The 15,652-nt window shown below is 42.1% G+C and overlaps 1 protein-coding gene and 1 long non-coding RNA gene across 2 annotated transcripts in view; one reads left to right on the forward strand and one right to left on the reverse strand.

The window, feature by feature from the left end:
* Positions 1–15,617, forward strand: part of LOC115852941 (uncharacterized) — a 99,640-nt gene extending 84,023 nt beyond the window's left edge. Inside the window, exon 7 of the long non-coding RNA XR_009565400.1 lies at positions 15,440–15,617. This is a non-coding gene — a long non-coding RNA (uncharacterized lncRNA). The remainder of the gene's footprint in view (positions 1–15,439) is intronic.
* The window catches only part of DRAM1 (DNA damage regulated autophagy modulator 1), a 47,903-nt gene that overhangs the window by 15,249 nt on the left and 17,002 nt on the right, over positions 1–15,652 (reverse strand). The window contains exons 2-3 of the mRNA XM_060305846.2: positions 9,529–9,596; positions 51–193 (exon numbers count right to left, since the gene is read on the reverse strand). Coding sequence (XP_060161829.1) covers positions 51–193; positions 9,529–9,596 — 211 coding nt within the window. The remainder of the gene's footprint in view (positions 1–50; positions 194–9,528; positions 9,597–15,652) is intronic.

Here is a 15,652-nt window from a genome sequence, read left to right on the forward strand (position 1 = left end):
GATACATATACTCCATCACCCCCAATAACCAAAAAAACTTCAGGTCATACCTGGAAATTGGCTACAATGCCCAACCCGATGCATCCCACCAATCCTAGAACTAACGACACCAAGTTAAAAACAGGAGTGCTGAAATAGCTGGTTTGGTTTTGCTTCTCTACTATTTTATATCTTGTGTACATCGTGGCTGCACCTGAAAAAGAAAGGGACTCTGATGAATTTTTATTTTTTGACTTTTTAGAAGGAAAAACACATGAACAGTTTTTATGGCTTTTAAAATAATTTGTATTTTCAGTCTCCTGATTGCGATAGTCTCCCCACTCGTTCACACCTGCCCTTCCTCACCCCATCTTACTCTCCCCCGCCATGTGACGCATACACACACACACGCATACACACACACACACACACTGTCTTGGCTGTTATCCTTTTCACATAAATGCTATTGTGCACGTATTTTTCTGGAACTTGCTTTTTTATTTATTTAAAAACGTTCCATGGTTGGGACTTCCCTGGTGGCACAGTGGTTAAGAATCCGCCTGCCAATGCAGGGGACGCGCTTCCGGGAAGATGGCGGAAGAGTAAGACGCGGAGATCACCTTCCTCTCCACAGATACACCAGAAATACATCTACGCGTGGAACAACTCCTACGGAGCACCTACTGAACGCTGGCAGAAAACCTCAGACCTCCCAAAAGGCAAGGAACCCCCCACGTACCTGGTTAGGGCAAAAGAAAAAACTAAACAGAGACAAAAGGATAGGGACGGGTCCTGCACCAGCGGGAGAGAGCTGTGAAGGAGGAAAAGTGTCCACACACTAGGAAGCCCCTTCGCGGGTGGAGACTTCGGGAGGCGGAGTGGGGGAGCTTGGGAGCCGCGGAGGAGAGCACAGCAACAGGGGTGCGGAGGGCAAAGCGGACAGATTCCAGCGCAGAGGATCGGGCCGACCGGCACTCACCAGCCGAGAGGCTTGTCTGCTCGCCCGCTGGAGCGGGCGGGACTGGGAGCTGAGGCTCCGCTTTTGTCGGAGCGCAGGGAGAGGACTGAGGTTGGCGGCGTAAACACAGCCTGCAGGGCGTTGGTGCGCCGCGGCTGGCCGGGAGAGAGTCCGGGGAGGGGTCTGGACCTGCCAAAGAGGCAAGAGACTTTTACGTCCCTCTTTGTTTCCTGGTGCACGAGGAGAGGGGATTAAGAACGCTGCTTGAGAGAGCTCCGGGGACGGGCGCGAGCCGCGGCTGGGAGTGCGGAGCCCAGAGACGGACATGGGACGCTAAGGCCGCTGCTGCCGCCGCCGGGAGGCCTGTGTGCGAACACAGGTCACTAGCCACACGCCCTTCTGGGGAGCCTGTGCAGCCCGCCACTGCCAGGGTCCCGGGATCCAGGGACGGCTCCCCCGGGAGAGCGCACGGCGCGCCTCAGGCTGCAGCGTCACGCCGGCCTCTGCCGCTGCAGGCCCGCCCCCACACTCCGTGACCCTCCCTACCCCCCCGGCCTGGGTGAGCCAGAGCCTCCGAATCAGCGGCTCCTTTAACCTCGTCCTGTCTGAGCAAAGAACAGACGCCCTCCGGCGACCTACACGCACAGGCGGGGCCAAATCCAAAGCTGAGCTCCTGGGAACTGTGAGAACAAAGAAGAGAAAGGGAAATCTCTCCCAGCAGCCTCAGAAGCAGCGGATTAAAGCTCCACAATCAACTTGATATACCCTGCATCTGTGGAATACCTGAATAGACAACGAATCATCCCAAATTAAGGAGCCCTGTGGATGAAAGGCTCTTGGTGCTGCAGCCAGGAGTCAGTGCTGTGCCTCTGAGGTGGGAGAGCCAACTTCAGGACACTGGTCCACAAGAGGCCTCCCAGCTGCACATAATATCAAACAGCAAAAATCTCCGAGAGATCTCCATCTCAACGCCAGCACCCAGCTTCACTCAACGACCAGCAAGCTACAGTGCTGGACAGCCTATGCCAAACAACTAGCAAGACAGGAACACAACCCCACCCATTAGCAGAGAGGCTGCCCAAAATCATAATAAGTCTACAGACACCCCAAAACACACCACCAGACGTGGACCTGCCCACCAGAAAGACAAGATCCAGCCTCATCCACCAGAACACAGGCACTAGTACCCTCCACCAGGAAGCCTACACAACCCACTGAACCAACCTTAGCCACTGGGGACAGACACAAAAAACAACAGGAACTACGAACTTTCAGCCTGCAAAAAAGGAGACCCCAAACACAGTAAGATAAGCAAAATGAAAAGACAGAAAAACACACAGCAGATGAAGGAGCAAGATAAAAACCCACCAGACCTAACAAATGAAGAGGAAATAGGCAGTCTACCTGAAAAAGTATTCAGAATAATGATAGTAAGGTTGATCCGAAATCTTGGAGATAGAATGGACAATAGAATGGACAAATTGCAAGAATCAGTTAACAAGGACCTAGAAGAACTAAAGATGAAACAAGCAACGATGAACAACACAATAAATGAAATTAAAAGTACTCTAGATGGGATCAATAGCAGAATAACTGAGGCAGAAGAACGGATAAGTGACCTGGAAGATAAAATAGTGGAAATAACTACTGCAGAGCAGAATAAAGAAAAAAGAATGAAAAGAACTGAGGACAGTCTCAGAGACCTCTGGGACAACATTAAACGCACCAACATTCGAATTATAGGGGTTCCAGAAGAAGAGGAGAAAAAGAAAGGGACTGAGAAAATATTTGAAGAGATTATAGTTGAAAACTTCCCTAATATGGGAAAGGAAATAGTTAATCAAGTCCAGGAAGCACAGAGAGTCCCATACAGGATAAATCCAAGGAGAAATACGCCAAGACACGTATTAATCAAACTGTCAAAAATTAAATACAAAGAAAACATATTAAAAGCAGCGAGGGAAAAACAACAAATAACACACAAGGGAATCCCCATAAGGTTAACAGCTGATCTTTCAGCAGAAACTCTACAAGCCAGAAGGGAGTGGCAGGACATATTGAAAGTGTTGAAGGAGAAAAACCTGCAACCAAGATTACTCTACCCAGCAAGGATCTCATTCAGATTTGATGGAGAAATTAAAACCTTTACAGACAAGCAAAAGCTGGGAGAGTTCAGCACCACCAAACCAGCTCTACAACAACTGCTAAAGGAACTTCTCTAGGCAAGAAACACAAAAGAAGGAAAGGACCTACAATAACGAACCCAAAACAATTAAGAAAATGGGAATAGGAACACACATATCGATAATTACCTTAAATGTAAATGGACTAAATGCTCCCACCAAAAGACACAGATTGGCTGAATGGATACAAAAACAAGACCCATACATTTGCTGTCTACAAGAGACCCACTTCAGACCTAGGGACACATACAGACTGAAAGTAAGGGGATGGAAAAAGGTATTTCATGCAAATGGAAACCAAAAGAAAGCTGGAGTAGCAATTCTCATATCAGACAAAATAGACTTTAAAACAAAGACTATTAGAAGAGACAAAGAAGGACACTACATAATGATCAAGGGATCGATCCAAGAGGAAGATATAACAATTGTAAATACTTATGCACCCAACATAGGTGCACCTCAATACATAAGGCAAATACTGACAACCATAAAAGGGGAAATCGACAGTAACACATTCATAGTAGGGGACTTTAACACCCCACTTTCACCAATGGACAGATCATCCAAAATGAAAATAAATAAGGAAACACAAGCTTTAAATGATACATTAAACGAGATGGAGTTAATTGATATTTATAGGACATTCCATCCAAAAACAACAGAATACACATTTTTCTCAAGTGCTCATGGAACATTCTCCAGGATAGATCATATCTTGGGTCACAAATCAAGCCTTGGTAAATTTAAGAAAATTGAAATTGTATCAAGTATCTTTTCTGACCACAACGCCATGAGACTAGATATCAATTACAGGAAAAGATCTGTAAAAACTACAAACACATGGAGGCTAAACAATACACTACTTAATAATGAAGTGATCACTGAAGAAATCAAAGAGGAAATCAAAAAATACCTAGAAACAAATGACAATGGAGACACAACAACCCAAAACCTGTGGGATGCAGCAAAAGCAGTTCTGAAGGGGAAGTTTATAGCAATACAAGCCCACCTTAAGAAGCAGGAAACATCTCGAATAAACAACCTAACCTTGCACCTCAAGCAATTAGAGAAAGAAGAACAAAAAAACCCCAAAGCTAGCAGAAGGAAAGAAATCATAAAAATCAGATCAGAAATAAATGAAAAAGAAATGAAGGAAACAATAGCAAAGATCAATGCAGGGGACGCGGGTTTGAGCCCTGGTCTGGGAAGATCCCACATGCCGCGGAGCAACTAAGCCCGTGCGCCACAACTACTGAGCCTGAGCTCTAGAGCACACGAACCACAACTACTGAGCCCACGTGCCACAACTACTGAAGCCCGTGTGCCTAGAGCCCATGCTCCACAACAAGAGAAGCCACTGCAATGAGAAGCCTATGCACTGCAACAAAGAGTAGACCCCGCTCGCCGCAACTAGAGAAAGCCTGCGCACAGCAACGAAGACCCAACGCAGCCATAAATAAATAAATTTAAAATAAATAACTAAATAAATTTTTAAAATAAAAGTGTTCCGTGGAGATCTTGCCAATGTCAGTACACATAGGTCTCCCTCATCATGGTATACAGTGAGATGCCATATTTATTTCATCATTCTCCTAATGATAGATTTCTACATTATATGTTTTTCCTATTACAAACAATGCTCAGTGAACATCCTTATATAGAAGGCTTTGGCGCACTTTCAGTGTTTCTGAAAGATGAATTCCTAGAAGTAGTATTACTGGGTCAAAAAACTATGCTCAATTAAAATGCCAAAAAGTAGCTCCAAACTGCTCCAAGACTGAGGCAATTCATACTCCCACAACAGAGTTTGAAAGCAATTCTGTATGCCCTGTCCTTTTAATTGTTGCCAATCTAACAAATGAAAAATGGCAACCTGTTTGTTTAATTTGCATTTCTCTGATAGTCAGTGAGATTGAGCAACTTTCAGTATGTCACTACTCATTTGCATTTCTCTTCTGAAAATTGTATGTTTATCATTTTTTAAATTTTTCTCTTGAGTTTGTTCATTTTTAATTTGTAGTTGCTCTTTATACATTATGTATGTTAGTCTATTGTCTGCTATAAATATTACAAATGTTCTTCTGGTCTGTTGTTTGTCTTTAACTTCATGAATCTTTCATCACTTAGAAGTTTCCATTTTCATCTACCCAAATCTGTCAGTTCTTCTATTTAGCTTCGGGGTTTTGTGTGTGTAAGTTTAGATAAGCTTTTCCATCCTAAGGTTTTAAAAATATTTTCCTATACTTAAATCCAAATCGTCTTTTTTTTTTTTAAGATTTAATTTTATTTATTTTTGGCTGTGTTGGGTCTTCACTCTTGCGCGCGGGCTTTCTCTAGTTGCAGCAAGCGGGGCTACTCTTCTTTGCAGTCGGGCTTCTCCTTGCTGTGGCTTCTCTTGTTGCAGAGCACGGGCTCTAGGCGTGCGGGCTTCAGTAGGTGTGGAGCGTGGGCTCAGTAGTTGTGGCTCATGGGCTTAGTTGTTCCATGGCATGTGGGATCTTCCCGGACCAGGGCTCGAACCCATGTCCCCTGCACTGGCAGGCGGATTCTTATCCACTGCACCACCATAAGAAGAAGTCCCTCCTCTTATGGTTTTGTTCTTCATGTTTACTTCTTTAATTGCCATTGGCTTTTGTGAATAGTGTGAGAGCAAATTTAACTCAGCAAATTTAGCTTATAGAAAAAGTCACATAGATATGCAGAGATATGTTTAAAAGATATTCACTTTAGCATTGTATATTACAAAATGAAAAATAGCCTAAATGTTTAACAATAGGGGACTGAATTATAAATTATTATATGTCCATGAGATGGATATCATGCATGTGTTGGGATAAAGTAGATTTCTGTGTGTTCAATAGTGTTATGATGGCCATAATATTTTTTGCTGAATTTTTAAAACCAGTCTAAAGGCTAATCATTTATCTTAGAGCATTTTAAACAGAGATATTCATGTCAGATTCTCCCTTGCCTAGAAGCAAAAAGCTACATTTATCACTTGCTAGTGATAAAATAATCTGTCTTCTAAATCTGGACTCTGGGCAAGGATGGTGTAAGAGGGCACTGGGATTGACTGACTCCTATTTCTACTTCCCCTTGCTCACCTCCAAAACCTTGGGAGGAGAAGACAACAAATGAGTGATGGGGTGAAACTCCCTCTACCAAGGAGGATGAACAAATTCTGAAGATGTCAAGTCAGTAGGTAGGGTTTCCAGCACCTCTGCCCCTTCCGCCCTACATCAGTAGAGAGGGCCAGAAAGTGCTGGTTATATGATGGGTCCCTGGCAAATACCTGATTGTTCTGCAGGGTTAAGGGTTTATGGAAAGAGCCCTACCTCTTCCATCCATATACCCTCATCACCCATAGGACTGAGTTTTTTAGTCTTTACATTAATTGGCTCATGAGAGAGGGTTGTAGCCTCTCAACTGCATCTCAGGTGCATTTGAGGAACTGAAAAATCATAGCTGAGTTGGAGACAAACTATTCCATGCTTCACCTTTCCCTTCCTCTAACAGGTGAGCTAACACCTTTGTCATTGGTTCAGAAGCTTTCGTGAGTATCCAAGTCCCTTAGAGTGCTGGTTCACAGCACATATGCTTGGGCCCCACTTCCAGAAGTTCTGATCCAGTAGATCTGCAGTGTGGCCCTGGAACAGGCCTTGGAACCAGCACCCAAGAGGATTTTCTTGTAAGTTACCTTCAGAACACACTCTGAGAAACACTAGCTTCTAAACTTTAGGTGTCTTTGGCTTAACGCAAATGCATTGGATATAAATCACAATTTTAGAAATTACATTTAAAATCCATTTCAAATTCCTGTGGCAAATTACCAGATAAAGTGAATAGTTCTATAATGAGGCCAAAAATAACTTTGGATTTCTAGTCACTTGAGTTCTTAAAGTAGAGCAAAACTGTAGTTGCAAAGGTTATACTTTTTAAAAAATCACGTAGACCAAGCATAAACCCTAATGTAAACTATTGACTTTGGGTGATAATGATGTGGCAATGTAGGTTCATCAGCTGTAACTAATATATTACTCTGGTGGGGGGATGTTGATAATGGAGAAGGCTGTGGGGGGGTGCGGGGAGCAGGGCATATATGGGAAATCTCTACCCTTTCCTCCAGTTTTCTGTGAATCTGAAAATGTTCTAAAAAATAATGTTTGTTAAAAAATAACAATAAAAGAGGACAGAAGCAAGAAGAACTACAATCATGCAGCCTGTGGAACCAAAACCACATTCACAGAAAGAGACAAGATGAAAAAGCAGAGGGCTATGTACCAGATGAAGGAACAAGGTAAAACCCCAGAAAAACAACTGAATGAAGTGGAGATAGGAAACCTTCCAGAAAAAGAATCCAGAAAAATGATAGTGAAGATGATCCAGGACCTCGGAAAAAGAATGGAGGCAAGGATCGAGAAGATGCCAGAAATGTTTAACAAAGACCTAGAAGAATTAAAGAACAAACAAACAGAGATGAACAATACAATAACTGAAATGAAAAATACACTAGAAGGAAGCAAGCAGAATAACTGAGGCAGAAGAACGGATAAGTGACCTGGAAGGCAGAAGGGTGGAATTCACTGCCGTGGAACAGAATAAAGAAAAAAGAATGAAAAGAAATGAAGACAGCCTAAGGGACCTCTGGGAAAACATTAAACGCAACAACATTCGCACTATAGGGGTCCCAGAAGGAGAAGAGAGAGAGAAAGGACCCGAGAAAATACTTGAAGAGATTATAGATGAAAACTTCCCTAACATGGGAGAGGAAATAGCCACCCAAGTCCAGGAAACACAGAGTCCCAGGCAGGATAAACCCAAGGAGAAACACATCGAGTAATCAGACTGAATAATTAAATTAAATTAATTAATTTAATCAAATTAAAGACAAAGAAAAATTATTGAAAGCAACAAGGGAAAAACGGCAAATAACATACAAGAGAACTCCCATAAGGTTAACAGCTGATTTCTCAGCAGAAACTCTACAAACCAGAAGGGAGTGGCACAGTATATTTAAAGTGATGAAAGGGAAAAACTTACAACCAAGATTACTCTACCCAGCAAGGATCTCATTCAGATTTGATGGAGAAATCAAAAGCTTTACAGACAAGCAAAAGCTAAGAGAATTCAGCACCAACCAAACCAGCTCTACAACAAATGCTAAAGGAATTCTCTAAGTGGGAAACACAAGAGAAGTAAAGGACCTACAAAAACAAACCCATAACAGTTAAGACAACGGTAATAGGAACATACATATCAATAATTACCTTAAACGTGACTGGAATAAATGCTCCAACCAAAAGACACAGGCTTGCTGAATGGATACGAAAACAAGACCCATATATATGCTGTCTACAAGAGACCCACTTCAGACCTAGGGACACATACAGACTGAAAGTGAGGGGATGGAAAAAGATATTCCATGCAAATGGAAATCAAAAGGAAGCTGGAGTAGCAATACTCACATCAGATAAAACAGACTTTAAAATAAAGAATGTTACAAGAGACAAGGAAGGACACTACCTTGGATGATCAAGGGATCAATCCAAGAAGAAGACATAACAATTATAAATATATATGCACCCAACACATAGGAGCACCTCAATACATAAGGCAACTGCTAACAGCTATAAAAGAGGAAATCGACAGTAACACAAAAATAGTGGGGGACTTTAACACCTCACTTACACCAATGGACAGATCATCCAGACAGAAAATTAATAAGGAAACACAAGCTTTAAATGACAAAATAGACCAGATAGATTTAAATGATATTTATGGGACATTCTATCCAAAAACAGCAGATTACACTTTCTTCTCAAGTGCACAAGGAACATTCTCCAGGATAGATCACATCTTGGGTCACAAATCAAGCCTCCATAAATTTAAGAAAATTGAAATCATATCAAGCATCTTTTCCGACCACAATGCTATGAGATTAGAAATCAACTACAGGGAAAAAAATGTAAAAAACACAAACACATGGAGGCTAAACAATACGTTACTAAATAACCAAGAGATCACTGAAGAAATCAAAGAGGAAATCAAAAAATACCTAGAGACAAATTACAATGAAAACACGGCAATCCAAAACCTATGGGATGCAGCAAAAGCACTTCTAAGAGGGAAGTTTATAGCAATACAAGCCTGCCTCAAGAAACAGGAAAAATCTCAAATAAACAATCTAAACTTACACCTAAAGGAACTAGAGAAAGAACAAACAAAACACAAAGTTAGTAGAAGGAAAGAAATCATAAAGATCAGAGCAAAAATAAATGAAATAGAAACAAAGAAAACAATAACAAAGATCAAAGACCAATCAATAAAAATGATACATAAACTGTAACATTTTACTTCACGTGAGATTGGTAATTTTTAATTTATTTATAATTATTATTGTGTACTTACTAAGAAATGCAGAGAAGTTTATCATAAATCCAAAAATACCACTCTCTGGAGGTGTTGTTCCTGTATCACTGAGAAAGAGAAGACATGTCCAAATTAGTAAAAAGGAATTCAGTTCAGGCATGTAATTGGCAGGTATTATATTGTGTCCCTTCTGGGTGTTTGGCCACTTTGAATTCCAAAGATTTGACCTGATTTTGTTCTAAAGTATTTTCAAGTTGGGCTCTGAAAAATTAAAAACTATTTTTTCTTTTTTCCCCAGTTTTACTGATATATAATTAACAAACAGCACTGTATAAGTTTAAGGTGTACAGCATAATGATCTGACTTAGAGACATCATGAAATGATCACCACAGTAAGTTTCGTGAACATCCATCATCTCATATAGATATAAATTTTTTTGAGAACTTTTTTTGTTATGCTGAGAACTCTTAGGATTTACTTTCTTAACAACGTTCATATATAACATACAGCAGTGTTAATTATAGTACCCATGTTGTACATTACCTCCCTAGTACTTATTTATATTCTAACTGGAAGTTTGTGCTATTTGACCACCATCATCCAATCCCCCTCTTCCTCACCCCTGGCCTCTGAGAACCACAAGTCTGGTCTCTTTTCCTATGAGTTTGTTTGTATGTTTGTTTGTTTTGAAATATAATTGACAACACTATGTGAGGAAATTTTAAAGTGAATGGTGGTGGTGTTTTTCAGATGATCCCACCTGAAAAATCTGAAGTGTGTGTTCATTCTTGATGAGGAATTGAGTGAGACTATTTTTGGGGAAAAAAAAAAACCTGGTCTAAAATCACGTTTGAAAAGTCTACTATTTGAATATTAAATATACATAAACACATCATTTTAATTTTTAACAATATGATTTATGCATAAGAATTTACACTGCTGAAAATATGATAGAAGGCTGAGCAATAAATATTATTGATGCCTGTCAGTACTTTATGGAAATAGGGTATCAAGGGTATTACTCATGGTGATAAATTATTTTAACAAAAAAATAGCTTCTATGAGACATATTTCAGATGCAGTCTATCAATTAATTAATTCAATGAGCTGGAATGTAGCATTTGACATGTGCTAGCTTCTATTCATTAATGCCAAGGTTTACATTTTTATACTCTCAAGCTGCTTGCATAAAGCACAGTTTCAAACTGATGGCAAAGGCACTCCCAACATGAAACAACTCGTACTTGTCTTGAGTGTTTCCACGTTTTAAAAACAGCTCTGAAATTTAAGTACTGAAAAATGGATCAAGTTGAAAAGATGCACTTCAAAGTGTTTGAAAAATTCCACAGGAAGCCTGTGTGTGCAGGAAGCAGGAGTCTTTAAGCTCTGTGAACACTTAATATTTGAAGAGTATGAAGAGGTTAATGTTCCCCCTTCCCACAAATTCCTCTAGTCCCAATTACTTCAATCTCAGTGTCACTTGTACCTGTAAGAATCTGAAGGGTTTAGAATTTAACATTACCATTTTTCCTACAAATAATCTTCTTTCTCACTAAAGGGATGTTGGGGTGAAGGCTGCCCGACGTTTGGGATGCCCTTCTGAGCACAACATCGTCCTGAATGGGCGAGGAGGGGATGGGAACCAGTGATGGAAACAGCTGGTGGAAACAGCTCATGTGTGCCCTTGGGCAGCACTTTTTTTTTTTTTTTTTTTTTTTTGGCGGTACGCGGGCCTCTCACTGCTGTGGCCTCTCCCGTTGCGGAGCACAGGCTCCGGACGCGCAGGCTCAGCGGCCATGGCTCACGGGCCCAGCTGCTCCGCGGCATGTGGGATCTTCCCGGACCAGGGCACGAACCCGTGTCCCCTGCATCAGCAGGCGCCATCAGCAGCAACCACTGCGCCACCAGGGAGGCCCTGGGCAGCACTTTTGCCAGAAAATTCTCACAGGGAAAGGAAGCCTTCTATTCTTGACCTTAGGGTATAAAAAAGCAGCTACCCGATGACTCATGCAAGAGTACTTGTTGGCACAGGTCTGTGAGGAATCTGCCACGTGCCAGGAAGATTGTTGGTTGTGGAGAAGTGACGAGGATATTGAGGGGGGTAGGTAGGTGGGGGGACAAAGGTGCTGTAACAGGAGATGAGAAGATGCCCATACTTGGGAATGATCTGTCCAGGGAGAGCAAACCAGGACATATTTCAAGGGCCCAGGTATGCAGTCCCCATGACATCGAACATCGATTCGAAAGCTCAGAATTTCAGAGTGATATTTTATTCTTGCTTATCTTTACATTTAAAACCATACAGGCAGAATCTGGGAATTCCCTGGCAGTCCAGTGGTTAGGACTCCATGCTTTCACTGCCATGAGCCTGGATTAGATCCCTGGTCAGGGAACAAAACAAAGATCCCACAAGCCACACAGCGAGGTCAAAAACAAAAACAAACACACAAAAAAACCCATACAGGCAGAATCAAAAGTGCTTTGCAAACAGCCTTTCCATATGCATTTGTTGAATGAATGACTATCAGTACTGGCAGTAGACACTACTTTTTGAACACTTACCATGCACCAGCCACTGCTAGGTGCTCACCATACATCATTTCATTTCATCCTCTCAACCCTGAGGTGGGCCTATTACCAACCCCACTTTATTAAGGAGGAAACGGGGTATTGGAGAGGTTATATAACTTGTTCCAGGTCCCAGTGCTATCAGATGGAGGGAATCTACATTCCATCTATGTGTCTGACTCTGCTTTCCTGCCTCCTCTGTGCTCTAACAGCAGGCAAGGAACAAAGCAATTAGAAGAATGACTGGGGGAGGAGAGCGAGCACAGATGTGCTGGTAAATGCTTAACAAACAGCTCTAGAGGGAACCTGATTTGTAACACAGGCCAATTTCCATGCTATAAATATTCCCAATATGTCAAAATTCAAGCTACCAAAATGCTGGTCACTGAACAAGGAGTTGGGAAAAAATGCACACAGTTGGCTCATCATGCCTTAGTTCTATACCAGGAAGGTGTAAAGTAGGTTAAGACCTCATAGCTTCTCAGATGCCATAATTTAATAATAAAACACCTTTAAAAAATGGTTCTGAAGAACCTAGGGGCAGGACAGGAATAAAGACGCAGACATAGAGAATGGACTTGAGGAAATGGGGAGGTGGAAGGGTAAGCTGGGACGAAGTGAGAGAGTGGTATGGACATATATACACTACCAAATGTAAAACCGATAGCTAGTGGGAAGCAGCCGCATAGCACAGGGAGATCAGCTCGGTGCTTTGGGACCACCTAGAGGGGTAGGATAGGGAAGGTGGGAGGGAGACGCAAGAGGGAGGAGATATGGGGATATATGTATACGTATAGCTGATTCACTTTGTTATAAAGCAGAAACTAACACACCACTGTAAAGCAATTATACTCCAATGAAGATGTTAAAAGAAAAAAAAGAATAAATTGGAAACTAATACTACATTGTAAATCAACTATATTTCAATAAAATTTTTTTTAAATTAAAAAAAATAAGAAGAAAACACCTTTGGGCTTCCCTGGTGGCACAGTGATTAAGAATCCGCCTGCTAATTCAGGGGACATGGGTTTGAGCCCTGATCCGGGAAGATCCCACATGCCGCGGAGCAACTGGGCCCGTGTGCCACAACTACTGAGCCTGCCCTCTAGAGCCCGCGAGCCACAGCTACTGAAGCCCGCATGCCTAGAGCCTGTGCTCCGCAACAAGAGAGGCCACCGCAATGAGAAGCCCAACCACCGCAAGGAAGAGTAGCCCCCACTCACCGCAATTAGAGAAAGCCCGCGCGCAACAACAAAGAGCCAACGCAGCCAAAAATAAAGAAAGAAAATTTTAAAAAAAAACAAAAAAAAACACCTTTGACAATTATTCACCACCATGGTCTGATTTTCTTTCAGGATTACTCAGTCTATAACACCCACCATCAATGCATGAGTACCAATGGGCCTACATTCCTACGCTTGGCACTACAACATAGGAAACATCAATACTACAAACATAGGGGAAAATATGAATGCACTGTATTCATAACCAGTTGTTTGATTAAATGAAATCATCTTTTAAAAAGTTTTTATTTGGCTGCAAAAATAACCATAAACTTTATCCACTCATCAACAAAATATTTATGGGACACCTACCATGTGTTAGTACAATCTGAGTCACAGATTTCCCTATTTATCAGGTAAGAGTGGTCAGTGTGTGATTTATTTCCATTAAGTGACAAAGTGGTACCTAAACTACATTTGGTGATTTTTAAAATTTTATTTATTTATTTATTTGGCTGCGCCGGGTCTCAGTTGCAGCATGCAGGATCCAATTCCCTCACCGGTGATTGAACCCAGGCCCCCTGCATTGGGAGCATGGAGTCGTTACCACTGGACACCAGGGAAGTCCCCCATTTGGTGAAATTTTGCTTAAGAATATTTCAAGAGGGGGGCTTCCCTGGTGGCGCAGTGGTTAAGAATCCGCCTGCCGATGCAGGGGACACAGGTTCGAGCCCTGGTCCAGGAAGATCCCACATGGCACAGAGCAACGAAGCCCATGCGGCCAACTACTGAGCCTGCGCTCTAGAGCCCTGCGAGCCACAACTACGGAAGCCCGCGTGCCTAGAGCCCATGCTCTGCAACAAGAGAAGCCACCGCAATGAGAAGCCCGCGCACCACGACGAAGAGTAGCCCCCGCTCACCACAACTAGAGAAAGCCTGCGCGCAGCAAAGAAGACCCAACACAGCCAAAAATAAATAAAATTAATTAATTAAAAAACAATTTAAGATATAAACAACAAAGTCCTACCATATAGCATAGGGAACTATATTCAATATCCTGTGATAAACCATACTGGAAAAGAATATGAAAAAGAATGTGTATATATATATATATATATATATATATATGTATAACTGAATCATTTTGCTGTACAGTTGAAATTAACACAACATTGTAAATCAACTATATGTCAATAAAATTTTGTATAAAATTTAAAAAGAAAAAGAGTATTTCAAGAAAATTTCCAGGGAATTCCCTGGTAGTCCGGTGGTTAGGACTTTGTGCTTTCACTGCTGAGGGCATGGGTTCAGTCCCTGGTCAGGGAACTATGAACCTGCAAGCCATGCAGCTTGCAGCGGCCAAAAAAAAAAAAAAAAAAAAGAAAAGAAAACTTTCCAAGCAGAAAATGAAACTGTGGCCACTTCTAAGAACTTTTAAGGATAGTAGTGGTTGCCTACTATCGTTAATACAAACAGAAGGCTCCCTCTTTCATCTCAGCCACTGACATGCCATGCTGACTAAGGAAGACCCAGAAACTTAGGGGCCGCGTGCCACGCAGTCATGCCATGGCTGCATCATCAAACGTCGGAAGCACCCAGAGGCCTGGGTAACGCGGATGGCATCCATCACCACAGGATCAGCTTTGACAAATATCACCGAGGTTACTTTGTGAAAGTTGGAATGAGGCATCACCACTTAAAAGAGGAATCGGAGCTTCTGCCCCACTGTCAACAATGATAAACTGTGGACCTTGATCAGTGAGCAGACACGGGGGAAATGCTACCAAAAACAAGACTGGAGGTGCTCCGATCATTGATGTGGTGTGATCAGGCAGTTCTGGAGAAGAGAAAGTTCCCAAAGCAGCCTGTCATTGTAAGCAGGTAGGGTAGGGGGGCCCTGGAGGAAAAAAACCAGATATAGCTTTTTGACATTAGAGAAGCCATTTAGCCCTAAACCATTTTGTGATCTAAGCCTGGCTGCAATGCTTGCCCTTGAACAGGTCTCAGCAGTAATGATCTTAAGGGAACAAAGGAACAAACAACTGTTACCAGGCAAGGTGAGTAACAATAGCAAAGATAATAAGTCAGTTGTAAAGACTCCCAGTTCTGTTTCAATGGTAAAGATTAGCCTGAAGCACTTTCTGGAACTGTTTCACAGAATTTAAACCCCTCTGGAGGGCTCATCCACCAGATCCACTGGAACCTGAGGGATGAGAATGTCGACCTTTTCTGATCCTCCTGACATCAACTGACTAAAGCTTGGACATTGTCGACCTTTGCCCCAATTCTATGCTGAATTCTCCTCTGTTCAAGCCCCTTCATGAGTACTCAGGTAACCTAGCTTAAAGCTTCCCCAGTGTTGCTGTTTGGG

This window comes from Globicephala melas, chromosome 10, assembly GCF_963455315.2.
Source record: "Globicephala melas chromosome 10, mGloMel1.2, whole genome shotgun sequence".
Taxonomy (NCBI): domain Eukaryota; kingdom Metazoa; phylum Chordata; class Mammalia; order Artiodactyla; family Delphinidae; genus Globicephala; species Globicephala melas.